The 13,933-nt window shown below is 43.3% G+C and overlaps 6 protein-coding genes across 6 annotated transcripts; 2 read left to right on the forward strand and 4 right to left on the reverse strand.

The window, feature by feature from the left end:
- Positions 1 to 413: 413 nt before the first annotated feature.
- Positions 414 to 1,314, reverse strand: LOC107265630 (larval cuticle protein A3A). The gene is made up of 2 exons (XM_015735286.2): positions 1,204 to 1,314; positions 414 to 1,112 (listed from the first exon to the last, which is right to left on the reverse strand). The coding sequence occupies exons 1-2, from the start codon at positions 1,216 to 1,218 to the stop codon at positions 477 to 479; spliced, it is 651 nt and encodes a 216-aa protein (XP_015590772.1). The 5' UTR covers positions 1,219 to 1,314; the 3' UTR covers positions 414 to 476.
- Positions 1,315 to 1,817: 503 nt separating this feature from the next.
- LOC107265632 (larval cuticle protein A2B-like) lies at positions 1,818 to 2,936 on the forward strand. The gene is made up of 2 exons (XM_015735288.2): positions 1,818 to 2,121; positions 2,214 to 2,936. Exons 1-2 carry the CDS (start codon positions 2,110 to 2,112, stop codon positions 2,772 to 2,774), a joined length of 573 nt encoding a protein of 190 aa, XP_015590774.1. The 5' UTR covers positions 1,818 to 2,109; the 3' UTR covers positions 2,775 to 2,936.
- A 782-nt stretch (positions 2,937 to 3,718) lies between these two features.
- Positions 3,719 to 4,659, reverse strand: LOC107265561 (larval cuticle protein A3A-like). The gene is made up of 2 exons (XM_015735145.2): positions 4,618 to 4,659; positions 3,719 to 4,542 (listed from the first exon to the last, which is right to left on the reverse strand). The coding sequence occupies exons 1-2, from the start codon at positions 4,627 to 4,629 to the stop codon at positions 3,781 to 3,783; spliced, it is 774 nt and encodes a 257-aa protein (XP_015590631.1). The 5' UTR covers positions 4,630 to 4,659; the 3' UTR covers positions 3,719 to 3,780.
- A 1,027-nt stretch (positions 4,660 to 5,686) lies between these two features.
- On the reverse strand, positions 5,687 to 9,604 carry LOC107265701. The gene is made up of 4 exons (XM_015735422.2): positions 9,456 to 9,604; positions 8,909 to 9,325; positions 7,315 to 7,521; positions 5,687 to 6,243 (listed from the first exon to the last, which is right to left on the reverse strand). The coding sequence occupies exons 1-4, from the start codon at positions 9,465 to 9,467 to the stop codon at positions 5,827 to 5,829; spliced, it is 1,053 nt and encodes a 350-aa protein (XP_015590908.2). The 5' UTR covers positions 9,468 to 9,604; the 3' UTR covers positions 5,687 to 5,826.
- A 654-nt stretch (positions 9,605 to 10,258) lies between these two features.
- On the forward strand, positions 10,259 to 11,239 carry LOC107265700 (larval cuticle protein A2B). Its single transcript, XM_015735421.2, has 2 exons — positions 10,259 to 10,403; positions 10,660 to 11,239. The coding sequence occupies exons 1-2, from the start codon at positions 10,392 to 10,394 to the stop codon at positions 11,164 to 11,166; spliced, it is 519 nt and encodes a 172-aa protein (XP_015590907.1). The 5' UTR covers positions 10,259 to 10,391; the 3' UTR covers positions 11,167 to 11,239.
- Positions 11,240 to 12,473: 1,234 nt separating this feature from the next.
- LOC107265699 (larval cuticle protein A2B) lies at positions 12,474 to 13,319 on the reverse strand. The gene is made up of 2 exons (XM_015735420.2): positions 13,194 to 13,319; positions 12,474 to 13,057 (listed from the first exon to the last, which is right to left on the reverse strand). The coding sequence occupies exons 1-2, from the start codon at positions 13,203 to 13,205 to the stop codon at positions 12,551 to 12,553; spliced, it is 519 nt and encodes a 172-aa protein (XP_015590906.1). The 5' UTR covers positions 13,206 to 13,319; the 3' UTR covers positions 12,474 to 12,550.
- Between the last annotated feature and the right edge of the window lie 614 nt (positions 13,320 to 13,933).

The raw sequence follows: 13,933 nt of genomic DNA on the forward strand, positions 1-13,933 counted from the left end.
GACGACATCAGGTATTCTTATACTTTAGGTACTACTATTGTATTTTATACCGTAGATACCTGAACTAGTAGACTCGTTTATGCGCTTTGTTTTTAGACTTTTTTTTAAACCGCTGTACATCCCTTGGAGAAAAGAACCCAGGACTGAACTGGGCAAATGTCTCATGGCGACGCGCAATTGCTCAAAGTCCCAGGAATCCATGCAACTCGTCCTGACATTGATCCACACTTTTACCTGGAGTGTCGTGGAGAATGACAATTCGCCATGCGATATTCACTTTCGTATTCGAAGAAGCAGACAGCTCAACGATTGCTGGGACATCGTCAGGGAGTGGGATATCAAGGAAGGGTTAGATATTAATAGATAAAAGTAGGCGGGTAGAAAGAAGAAAGATGTACCTTGCTGGTACGGAACTTTGATTACGATTGTTTTTTATGGGAAATGATAAAGAAAACCAAATTAAGAGTCGACATTAATTAGACTACGTATCCAGCTGCTGCGTAGGTGAGAGGCGCTGCGAGCGCTGAAAGATCCGGTGCGACCCTCAGGTAACCTGAGAGATTGCTGGCTACAGGGAGACCTACGGGGGAAGCGACAGCTCTGGCTACTGGGACTCCAGTCAGTACAGGTGCAGCAGCTACTGCTCTGGCAGCTACAGGGGCTACTGGAGCTACTGGAGCAGCCAGACGAGCAGCTACAGGGGCGACAGCGGCAACTGGAGCGGCGATGCGGGCAGCAACAGGGGCAACTGGAGCAACAGCTCTGGCAACTACAGGTGCAGCAGCAACAGCGACTGCAGGTTCCCTGCTGACGACTGCGTTGAATCCGTTGACAGGATCAGCAGTGTAGTCAACGATGCGTCTGGTGCCGTCAGCCTCGATTAGCGAGTAGCTGCCCTGAACGACGTCTCCGTTACGGCTTTCGTACTGGGCCTTAGAGTCTCCGGTAAGTGCGTCTTGCACGTCGTAGGCAAAGCTGTACTGAGGTGCTGCATCGAAGTCCTCGATCTTCGCCAGGACTGGCGCTGCAGGTGCGACAGCCGCTAGTGGCGCCGCTGCTGGGATCACGGCGGCGTTGCTCAGGGCTACGAGACTAGCCAAGAGAAGGACGCACTGTGAAGAAGATAATAAAGATAGAAATAATTATACTGATAACAATTTCACGAGGAATGATAACGCTAAATTATTATTTGTTGCTGGGTACCTCAAGGGAGGCCATGGCTTCTTACTGGTCAAGAGGATCAAGAGGATTGAACGATGCTTAACTGATGACAACCTGACGTCGTGTTCTCATATATATTCCACGACCCCACCCTAGGATATTACTGGATATTGCGCGCATCCTTGCAAGACCTCATAGTATTGCTGATGTCGAACTCACACGACGATACTCGTAGGTTAAGCAATTGAATAGCTCGATTAGTATTTTGAATCGAGACAGCAAAGAGGAGCGTCCGCATACCAATGTCCCTAAATTCGAAAGAGGCCGATCGACTGTGATAATCGTTTTCTTTAGGTAGTTATCGTTATATGTATTTAATATGAAGTGACAGTTCTGGAATTTTCATATACAAATTTTCTATGTTGCTTCGCACAGTTTATGGGTCTGCATGAATTCACATCCGCATCAGACGTTGCCCTTACAATTGAAAAGTGGAATTCAACTGTCTTTGTACTGCTAAAACCAGTAAGGGGCATTGACTAACCGGATTGCCATGAGAGAGAAGTATTTCTGAACGAGTTGCTTCTAAGGCCACGGATCTCTGGCTATTGGCAGAGCAGTCAGACGCCCTACGCCCTCCTAAGAGCCAATCGCAAGGCAGCCTTGTGCATAGGATACTGATTCTTAAAAGAAAATATTGCCGCTGATTCTATTAAATTTTTACAAGGTCTAGTCGTGAAATACCGCAAACGAGCTACCCTCTTGGTATAGTGAAATAGTGAGAGGGAGAACTGCGCAACGAGACACGAGCTACGATATTGGCAATCCTGAGGTGGGAGCGTCGCGACGCTGCGAAATTGTGACATCTTTACGGATATAAACCTCGCGATTCGCTACGGTGTCATCAGTTGATCGTTCAGTTGTCCAACTAAAGAAACTCATCACACCATGTCGCTCAAGGTACTGATAAGAGGATTATGCAATTGATCTTTTTTTTTTAATTTTTTATTCGAATTTTTAAGAATATATATATTTTTTTTTCCTCACTACAGTACACCGTCGCTCTTTACGCTCTGGTGGGCTTTGTGAATCTTGGCATGACAGCCATCATCCCAGCAGCGGCGCCACTAGCGGCGGTCGCACCTGCAGCGCCAGTCCTGGCGAAGATCGAGGACTTCGATGCTGCACCTCAGTACAGCTTTGCCTACGACGTGCAAGACGCACTTACCGGAGACTCTAAGGCCCAGTACGAAAGCCGTAACGGAGACGTCGTTCAAGGCAGCTACTCGCTCATTGAAGCTGATGGCACCAGACGCATCGTTGACTACACTGCTGATCCTGTCAACGGATTCAACGCAGTCGTCAGCAGGGAACCTGCAGTTGCTGTTGCTGCTGCACCTGTAGTTGCCAAAGCTGTTGCTCCAGTTGCCCCAGTTGTTCCTGTCGCTGCCCGTATCGCTGCTCCGGTTGCCGCTGTCGCACCTGTAGCTGCTCGTCTGGCTGCACCTGTTGTTGCTCCTGTTTACCCAGTAGCTCAGACCATCCCCAGAGCTGTTGCTACCAGACTTGGCGCACCATTGGCAGCATACTCGGCCCTCCCTGCCTACCTGTAAAGCATTTGAATGTCCACTGGTTGCTTCCGTGATGTGATTCTTCGCCCTTATTCTGCTATTACTTTTTAATTCCTTTCATTTGTATATAATCACAAAGAGTGCCACCATGGTGATCAAGTGTATCATGTATATTTTTTGCTATAAATATCACTGTTCAATGTATACCTCTGTCTTTATGCTCTTACTACCTCAACATCTAATTTTCATAATCAGGTAGCAAACAGGAGAGAAAAGTACATTTGCAAACCGGAAGTACCGCAAGAAGGTGACAATCGTTACTTCTTCATTGACCCATTGACGTATATGATGTCTTTCTAGATCAACCCCTGAAATAAAATTTGACAGATATAGCTGTCATTTGTGTCAATGGGATGAAGATTTTTTCTGTACTGTAGTTATCCTTCATGCGTTCTGTCAACTTCTTGTCAATACTCTTTGAAATTGTCATCTGGATATTTCTGTACTGGTCATAAGTTCCTATGAAATGCTGTCAGAAGTTTACAGGAAGTTGAATGTAAGATTGAGATAAAATTGTATGAAATCTGAGCGTGTATAATAGATGTAAAATAAAATTTAATAGCTGTTCCATATTTCAATCTAGATCAGCCACTAGTTTTCTAATCACAATTCTATCAGCGCGGTCCTTCCATTTATGTGCCAATGTGTCAATATGCCAATGTGTCAACACACCTCACATTTTGGCAGTCTTACATAACCTCTCAGAAATAACCACTCACGCAATCATTGCGTTATCGCCAACGCGTTGGCCGATCAATCGAACTGTCCACTATCACAAAGTGGACAATAGTGAACATTTAATAATAACCTCCAAATCAGCAATCTACAGATGGAAACGAGATCTAACAAGGTATATATATATATAATTTAAGGAAGGTCATATAATTTAAGGAAGGAAGGAAGAAAGATCAAAATTAATAATTTCATTTTCTGTCATTAATATATTTATTAAAAGGTCAATCAGTACTGCTTCAATAGCATCACGCATCTATTGTGCCACTGGAACAAGTTGAGCAGCAAAACCAGCTGGTGGTGCTCCGTATGCAAATGGGGAGGAGTAAGATGCTGCATAAGCACCAAGTGGTCCAGAGTATCTTTGCACTGCAGGATATCCAACGACTCTCTGAAAACCACCAGGCGTGACACCCTGGACAACAGGATTAGCTCGTGCCCTCACGGGAACACTCTGCCTATTTTGTCCAGCCTGTTGCGTCCTGGCAGCCATGTTGGATTCCTCCTGGCGGCTACCAGATCTCTCATTAGCTTCTGGCTGAACAGCTGAGACAAGAGGTCCTGACCTCGCTTCCACGACTTCCACGTCAGAATCTGGTCCACTGGATGGGATACTTGGTACAGCTGGTTCACCGATAGTGACTCCTGGAGCAACAGGAGCAACAGGAGCAATAGGTGCGACTGGACTAACGTAAGCCAATGCTGGTTCCCTACTGACTACCGCATTAAATCCATTTATAGGATCTGCCGTGTAGTCAACGATACGTCTGGTCCCATCAGCTTCGATCAGGGAATAACTGCCCAGGACAACATCCCCATTGCGGGTCTCATATTGGGCCTTAGAGTCCCCAGTGATTGCATCCTGCACGTCATACGCAAAACTGTACTGTGGCACCGTATCGAGTTCCTGGATCTCCTGGAGTTTGGCTGCATAAACAGCTGCAGCTGGTGCAGCTGCAGGTACCAGTGGTACAAGGGCGCAATGAGCAGCGGATGCTACTCCAAGAATGGTAAGGATCTGTAAAAAAATATTATTCTGACCGTCTAGGACTATATCTCCCCGTAGACGATACTCTTGATCCTTTTGACTTACCTTGGCAATCATCTTCGTCTAGGAGGGTATCACTGAAAAGACTGATGCCCACCGATGACATGCGGCACTCTTATATAGCTATGCGCTTCCACGAGGATTCATTGCACCAAACCGCAGGCCTTCATCGTGTACCTGACCATCCTTCTCTTTCTCCTCCTCCAGCTGATCACTGTTCGTTTAGACAACTTCAGTATTACCATCGCACTCAACCTCGTCATCCCCATCCTTGTCATCCGGGACACCAGGGCTAATTGTAAGCACCGTGTAGCAAGCGGCTCACATGTGTTTCTTCATATCTACGACCCAAGTCAATTCGCGAACGCGACGAGCAATTCAATCGACGTCGCTTAAAATTCTCCTCGACGCTGGGCGTCTCCTGTAATTCGAATGCACTTGGAGGTGGTTGACATTTTTTTGTGAAATTTTAATGATACATTTTACCGTAATCCACTTCAGAATCCCCAACCAGCATGTTAGATCTGGAACAGTCTCTATAGTCTTCTCCGGTATTGATATGGGTATTTTAAGTTTATCTAAATTTTCTACAAAAATACGGAAAATGATTTTAAATTAGTCGACATATCGAGTGCTATAACAAAATCGAAATAGCTGATACAACTTTGTCGTCCAAGCGAGAGTTACTCAAGTGACAGATCGATTGCGCAACGATTACGAAGAGGAGACTCCATGGATGTAACCACGTGTGCAAATCACGTACCCACGTCAAGACGTGGTCGGAAAGTCATATAAGAAAGTTTATAGAGACATTAAAGGGGCCACTAGCAAGTCTCGAGGGTGTTCAGCGAAAGTGCACTAGGTTGTTGTGAGTTTAGACATTGTTAAAAGTAAAAATATTCCCGATTCAATGTCAACGACCCACTTACAGTCAATAACGATTCCAGGCAGTTCTCATTGTGACGTACAGTTGCCTAAGTTTCTTGAAATAACGTATAAGAACTCTCGCAATTCTCACAAGTCATAAATCACCTTCTCTTAGAAGACAATAAACGTTTATAATACGTAACTTAACTAGGACAAAAAGAAATGGTAACAAAAGTAAAGACAGTCGTTGATAAAAATATAAATTTATTTTTACATGTGTAAAAATACAGTCCATTTCGAATATTGGATGCATAGATGTAAATGAACTGGCTGGCTACGTCGTATGACTAGGCGCGGAGAATGACAGTAATGATTTAGCATATTTGGTCAATGGTGATAAGCTAGAAGAGGCTGAACTGGCGCGGCAAGTTTAGCTACGGCTGGTACAGCCTTTACAATCGCTGGCTCTCTGTGTACAACTGCATTGAATCCATTAATAGGATCTGCTGTGTATTCTACGACACGACGAGTTCCGTCTGCTTCGATCAGTGAGTAACGTCCGCTTACTACATCCCCGTTTCTGGTTTCGTACTGACTCTTGGCATCTCCTGTCAAAGAATCTTGGACGTCGTAGCCGTAGCTATACTGTGGATGAGGGTCGTATTCATCGACGGCCTTTGCTAGGACAGGTACTGGTCCTCCAGCATAAGCCACCGGTGCACCATGCACAGGAATGACAGCTGCAGCGTCACTGTCATTTATTGTCATCCAACCAGCCATCAAAAGCGTCATCACTATCGCTACCTGTCAATGAAAAATATATTTGATGAATCATACACGACTGGGTATTAAAGCCTGGGACGTCTTTCGACGTCTATGTCGAAATTATTAATCTAATTGTTATTAAATTATTCTCACCTTAGTGGCCATGTCTATGACTTCTTCGTTGTGGAAACTCAATAATCAACGGCAAGGGAAAGACTGACGTTTGAATGTTCCGACTGGTAGGTATTTATACGTGGTGAGAACGAGTCCATTGTGTCCAGTGGAAACACTCTCGCTACGTGAATGCGATCATTCGATCATCATCAGCTGACAAACTTTAGTCCAGTTACTAACCAAACGTGTTAATCATTTTCTATCATTGCTGACAACTAACTGATCGATTTTCCAACGATCTATAGTCATCAACGTCCATATATTTTTTAGAATCTAGTGTCATTATAATTTCATTGCCATTTTTTCTCGGTATATACATCATGTAGACGAATTTTTATTTTTCACCAGTGATACCAATATGTTCTCATTTAATGAGGATGACACTTCGCACCTGGACAATACCTTCTCGAACCATGAAATGCTTTCACCGTTGCGCAAGGTCGCTTTAGTCCTCACTTTAAGTGTAACGTTTCCGTCACGCTAGGAAGACAAGCCATGAATACCTAATGGACAGTCTGCAAGAAATTTCATTTTGATTAAAATAGTTCAAATTTTTTGTATAAGCTCACGTGCATAAAATTCTTATAATTTCCATTTGCTCGTAATATATTAATTTAACAATTAACATAATTAATATTGGTCAATCTATTTTTTTTACGTAATTATAATCATGCTTATCGACAAAGTCGAAAGTTGTTCCATGAATGAGTTAAACGTAGCTACTGTCTAGTTCATCATGGATGAGTCATCTTACTCCAATGGAATAAGATGAGCACTGACCTTGACCGTGTGAAGAAAACACAGCTCCCGAGACAAGATCATCGATCCCAGCTGGAGAAACCGTTATGTCAGCAGGTCTACTCTCGAGGTCGTCGCCGACTCATCCTCCGGTTAAGCGAGTCTTCCTGTTCTGAGTTACGGTCATTCAACTCTGACGTTCTCTCGCATCTCATCTCTCTCCTTTTTCTTATCCCATTCGCCATACTTGTTCTGACAGTAGCAGATGATCACGAGATCACAAGAGTAATGAGCCATGTGGTGTCTAGTGCTGTTTTTCTCACGTTCCTCTCGCCATGGCTCGTTGACTATGAAAACTCCGCGTTCCTGCTTAGCACGTGCTACAGCTACGTAATGCATGTCTAACTGAAAGATCACGGTCAAGTTCGTAACTGATCGTGAACCAACGGAGATTGAACATGCGAGAAAAAAGATTCAATGGATATTAATGATACTGAGTGTACGAATATTGCATGAACGATCGGATAAAAGTATAAAAGAATGTTACGTATTTTTACCTGACTTTAAGCTGGACTAACCTCTTGTTCACTTTTGATCATTTGCGAGAAAATCTAACGGCAGGCTTGGTTCATATTTCAACGATATTTTTTTATCAAGGATTCGACGAAAACGAAAGTCACACGTGCTTCAAGATCTTGGATCTTGATTGAATCTACTTGTATGGAAATTAGGACAGTCACCCGAGCCCTGTGCCATCTTGACTAGAACGTTGACGCCGTTGCTTGTTGTATTCGGGAGTTGACACAATGCATACTTGCAGAATTTTTAATATCTTTTCGACACGCGTGGGTGTGTTGCTATGTGCTATGGCCTGAGAAATACTTTCCCTGTAACTGTCACTCGACGAAAGATCTTGTTCTCGGATATGTCACTAACTGAAGGATCAGATACCGACGAGTGTTACGCGATTTGAAATTTCGCAACGCCATCTTGATCGTGGCTCGAATCTCGTGACATTGATTCCCTCCTGCTGAGTTTCATTATTAGTCTACTTCGACTTGGTTTAGAATTCTAATCAGGCCATTGTTCTTATATGAATAATCATCCAGCATTTAAAATCGATAAACTTCCAATGAAAATAGAAACAGGAAGGATGACTTTGGATATCCTTTAATTAATACTGACTTTAATTGATTCGTTTATGGTGACATTCGATACATCGTGAAGATTTCTGTACTACAAGACTTCGTATTGTCAATCGTGGAACGTGTCGTCGTAAGCATGGTGGAAGTATGGTCGTAAATACTACTCTAGGCCTCTGGTTGACAGTTTACGTACAGAGCTGAAAACGTGCATTCGTCTCTATTATTCCTGTCAGTGTTCATTGTGTGCCCACGGAAGAAAGTAGTGCTTTCTCAAAATTAGTACAGAAGTACAAGTACATCTTTCCAGGACTTCACAGACAAGCAGATAAATAACAGCCATAAGGTAAAACAGTGTGAATTATTAGTCAACGTTGCGTTCTTATAAAATAACTGAGGTTAGGTCGCCAACAAGCAACTGTCTCACGCATTTCCATATATCTGCAGGGGTACATTCAAAATGCTGAATTAGGCGATATTCTTCTCTGTCTTAACTATTTTGTAAGAGTAGGTTAGAAAAAATATACGAAAGATATAGTAGACAAAGGACCGTGGTCCTTAATTTTTTATTTACAAGACATAAATAATAGGAAAAAGAAATATCGCAAAATATGGTTCTTCGTTACGATTGCGCAGTCTCACAATTAATGGTAGGCAGCATAAGCAAGTGGGGCGTGAGCCACAGGGGCGGCATGGTAGGCAAGAGGTGCGGGTGCAGCGTACTTGGCGACGACAGGGGCAGCCTTGATGGCGACCTGAGCGGGTTCCTTCTGAACAACGGCGTTGAATCCGTTGTGGGGATCAGCGGTGTAGTGAACAACACGACGGGTTCCGTCGGACTCGATGAGGGAGTAGCTACCCTCGACGACGTCACCGTTGCGGGTCTCCTGCTGGCTCTTGGTGTCACCGGTGATGGTGTCATGGACATCGTAGGAGTAGCTGTACTGAGGGTTGGGGTCGTAATCGGCATCAACAGCGTTAGCGTAAGCTACAGCAGGGGCGGCGTGGTAGCCAGGGGCGATGACTCCTGCGTTGACGGCAGCCACGAAGGCGGCGAGGATTACGAACTAAAATTAAAAAAAAAATATCCATTGAAAGAGATGTTTGAGAAAGAATTTACTTTTTCCAAAATTTTCAAATCAACTAATTTTACACAGGGTATATGTAATTCTAGTCGTGTATATGACGTTTACACACCTTGTATGCCATTGCGATTGGTTTGATCGGTGCTGATCGAATGATGTTGTTAGCTAGTGGAGACCCGCTTTTATACCTAGTCAAAGGACCGACCGAGACTTCCAAATCCGCCACACCCAAAGTCTCTTAGTTGGCCGTTCGATTCCAAACGGTATTATGCAAAAGGTGTCTTTATACGTGGCGTCTCTTTCTTACGCGTTTAAGCACTGTGCACAATGCCGAGATAAAATGTGCTCTACTTTTTTTGTATCTATTGGCGACCAGTGAAATGTCAAATGACACGCGCCATTCGTTTTCTTCCCTAATCGACTGTTCCGATTAATAATTAATAATTCTTTGGCTTTCTCTTGATAAAAGTTGTACCATTGTGTCTACAGGTATAACTTATCACGGTCCAATCAGCCTTAACAAAGAGACGACTTTTGTACGAATCAAATGATGGTTCGTCAAAAGACATAAAGACTGGATCAATCGATACAGATATCAGCTGCAAGATATACATTAATTCTTATTTGTAGGTAGGTAATTAATAGCCATTTGGAATTTACAGATCAATTGTATCACCTGATGTAACATCATGGCCGACATTCACTGACTTTACCTAACGCAGCCCTCGAGCTATTCTTCTTAGGGCAGGCGAACAGGTAACCCAAGTAGATAGATGCACGACAGAGAACGTAACGCTGGTTAAGAGTGGGAAATTTCAATTGGTCCAGCCAGTTCAGACAATTGGTATAAGCTACTACATATCGCTCCCACCTGAAATCTTCATAGTAGATACACAATTGAAATTTAGATGAAGTAACCAAGAAAACTGGGCGTGGTCTCTGTTCGAAAAAATGGACCAAAGTGTCTCGGCAGTCTTCACGTTGGTATAAAAGGGGACCAGCTACTCAACCACAGCATCAGTTAATCAAGCTCTCTCGATCAACTAAAATGGCATTCAAGGTAGATACACGAATAGTAGAAAAGTATAAAAAGTTAAAACAGCTAATAAAATAGTTGAAGCATCACAGAAAAAAAATTGTGAATTGATAAAGTGGAATTTAACGAGACACCGTTATCAGGATATTCACTTTCATCTCAGTGTAATCAGTGATTCTTTTTGTTGTGATCTCACATAATACAAGTGATCCACACGTGATAAACTGCTGAATATGTTTTATTGGAATTGTCAGTTTAACTCAGGAATTATCGTTTTTAGTTCGTAGCTTTCGCCGCCCTCGTGGCCGCCGCCAACGCCGCAGCCCTGGGCCCAGCACCCCTTGCCTACCACCAGCAAGCTGTCCATGCTGCACCCCTGGCCTACCACCAACCAGCAGTTCACGCTGCACCCCTCGCTTACGCCCCAGTTGCCAAGGCTGTAGTCAAGACCGTCGACGCCGACTACGACCCCAACCCTCAGTACAGCTACTCCTACGATGTCCATGACTCCATCACCGGTGACGTCAAGAGCCAGCAGGAGACCCGCAACGGTGACGTCGTCGAGGGCAGCTACTCCCTCATCGAGTCCGACGGAACCCGTCGTGTTGTTCACTACACCGCTGATCCCCACAACGGATTCAACGCCGTTGTTCAGAAGGAACCCGCTCAGGTCGCCATCAAGGCTGCCCCTGTCGTCGCCAAGTACGCCGCCCCTGCTCCTCTTGCCTACCACGCCGCCCCCGTTGCCCACCTCTCTCACGGATACGGCGCTCCCCTTTACCACTAAACTTGACTCTCCATGATCGAACATAATTATTTATATTTATATTTCTGTAAATAAAATAGCCATTTTTCCGAATATCTTCTCTTTCAATTTTTGTTAACTTGTGTTACAATTATATGATTTAGTGAGGGTTATCGATACCTGCGACTAGTTCAAGTTCGAAGAATATTGAAAATGAGCTAATAAAGAGATAATTAAGAATTTGGTGTTCTCTATATCTGCTGTGAGTGCGAGAAGAGAGAGGTTGCTCCAGTAATGAGTGGTACTCCTTTAGAAAATCGACTTTGCTGCTGCTACAATTTTAAATATACAAGTTTTTAAGGATTTAAAGTATCGAAACGATCTAGTTTTACTTGTTCACCTTTTTTTATTAGGAATCTGAAAAATGTTCCACTTTTAAAATTTTAAAAATTAGGAAAAATTATGAAGGGTGTTGCTGACATAATCTGTTATTCAGTTTAAACGCATCATCTGTACATGGTTTTACCATAAAAATCTAATGGATGCGCTTTTGGATGCGGAGTTTTCATAGTCAATGAGCCATGGAGAGAAGAACGTGAGAAAAAGAGTCGGCGCCAGATGCCACATGGCTCATTACTCCTGTGATCTGTTGATCATTTGCTACTATCTAAGCAAGTACGGTAAATCGGATAAGAAAGAGGATAGAGATGAGATATTTAATGAAAATAGTATTATCATATAGTAGAGCTTGTTCTTTCAGTAACAAATTTATATGGATTTCTGGTATTTATATTATTTTGAGCGTTGTCAGAAGAAGTGTTATTTTTCAACGCTATCATGTTCATATTTTAAACGCTTTAAGATATCTTGATTCTTGTGCTGTTCGAACGAGCAAAAACTTATGTATATAAAATATAGTTTAATAAGGTTTAAATTTAGTTTGAATGATTTTAATTTTTGATCTCTTTTTTAAAGTTTATTAATTTACGACCAGACTCATTTTCTAACAACCTTATAAAATAAGCTTATTTTATAATCAAAAGAATAAGATCAAAACAATTTAAGTAGAATTGGACGGAGTTGATATTTTACCCCTATTTATAATAATCACCCGCAATGTCAAATATACCCTGAATAATATCGTTTTTAAGCTAACCATATACTGAAAACCGAAACCAAAAAATGGTTTAAACCACTAAACATCAGAGTTCCCATCAATACAGAATGATTTATGAAATTTTCTTGTATTCCAGAAGTAAAAAGAATATTTTCATCCCCTTCCAAAATTCTTAATAAAATACACCATTATCCTAACGAAAGCCAATAAATAAAAAGAAGGACACAAAGGATTAAATTGAGATAAAACGCTGTTTTATTTACAGGTAGATAAATATAAATAATTTTGGTCTAACATGGCAAGGCAAGTTTAATGGTAAAGGGGAGCGCCGTATCCGTGAGAGAGGTGGGCAACGGGGGCGGCGTGGTAGGCAAGAGGAGCAGGGGCGGCGTACTTGGCGACGACAGGGGCAGCCTTGATGGCGACCTGAGCGGGTTCCTTCTGAACAACGGCGTTGAATCCGTTGTGGGGATCAGCGGTGTAGTGAACAACACGACGGGTTCCGTCGGACTCGATGAGGGAGTAGCTGCCCTCGACGACGTCACCGTTGCGGGTCTCCTGCTGGCTCTTGGTGTCACCGGTGATGGTGTCATGGACATCGTAGGAGTAGCTGTACTGAGGGTTGGGGTCGTAGTCGGCGTCGACGGTCTTGACTACAGCCTTGGCAACTGGGGCGTAAGCGAGGGGTGCAGCGTGAACTGCTGGTTGGTGGTAGGCCAGGGGTGCAGCATGGACAGCTTGCTGGTGGTAGGCAAGGGGTGCTGGGCCCAGGGCTGCGGCGTTGGCGGCGGCCACGAGGGCGGCGAAAGCTACGAACTATAACCAACAAGATATGATTATCTAACAATATTAAATTTGCATTGATTAATTAATCAAATGAAACACTGATCCAATCTATTCGAGTTTCTCATGACTGTATATCAAAATTCATACTTTTCGTTTTAGCTCTTACCTTGAATGCCATTGCTGTGCTGCTTTGATCGGCTACTGAACCAAACTGATGCTGTGTATCAAGTTCCTCGGATTTATATATCTACGAAGCCACTGCCGAAACACACTGGACCTCTCACCTATGTAGCTCACTGAGATAGAGTTCAGTTGCCCTAGGCGACATGATCGCTCTCAGCCCCAACCACTCTTTGTCTCTGTCTTGCTGCTGTAGCGATCTCGTCGATCGCTTTCTATCGTAGCACCTATCTTGAATTTTGGGCCCAGCCGTAGGTTATTCTACAAGGACAGAAACGAGTGAGGTAGGAGAGTCATGATGATTATAATCTGATACATACCGTACAACGTGTAATGAAGGGAGAGTGTGTAGCATTAGATTGTAATTTTATTGTCCGAAAAGAATTAGATCAAGTTTATTTGAAGTAATGTTATAAAGAGAAATATTGGTTACAGATAAATTAACCATAGAAAAAAAGTGCATTGCATGAGGAGTTATGGGACAGAAAGAGAGAGAGAAAGAGTCGAAAAAGGGCAGGCAGTTCAGGCAGTTAAAAAAACGAGAGGGATCAGGATGACGTAACGCAAAAGAGCACAACGTAACCATAGGTGTTACGTGATCGCAAAAGTGGATCAGGAGAACGCGTGATCCGGACGAAGCGGTGAAAAATTTGGGGCGTGGCCCTCCGTTTGGTTTGCCAGCCTGCTTGATACCTGCATGTGTTACTAGTCTGTCTTGCTGCCTGC

This window comes from Cephus cinctus, unplaced genomic scaffold, assembly GCF_000341935.2.
Source record: "Cephus cinctus unplaced genomic scaffold, Ccin1 Ccin1_scaffold0230, whole genome shotgun sequence".
Classification (NCBI taxonomy): Eukaryota; Metazoa; Arthropoda; class Insecta; order Hymenoptera; family Cephidae; genus Cephus; species Cephus cinctus.

Excerpts from the sequence above, each read along its gene's own strand:
- LOC107265701 (XM_015735422.2), bottom strand. Across the intron at positions 7,522-8,908 it reads CACTTGCTTATGCTGCCTAC|TTAGACATGCATTACGTAGC; the intron begins CATTAATTGTGA and ends GTGATCTTTCAG. Across the intron at positions 6,244-7,314 it reads GAGATGAGATGCGAGAGAAC|GTAGCGATAGTGATGACGCT; the intron begins GTCAGAGTTGAA and ends TTTCATTGACAG.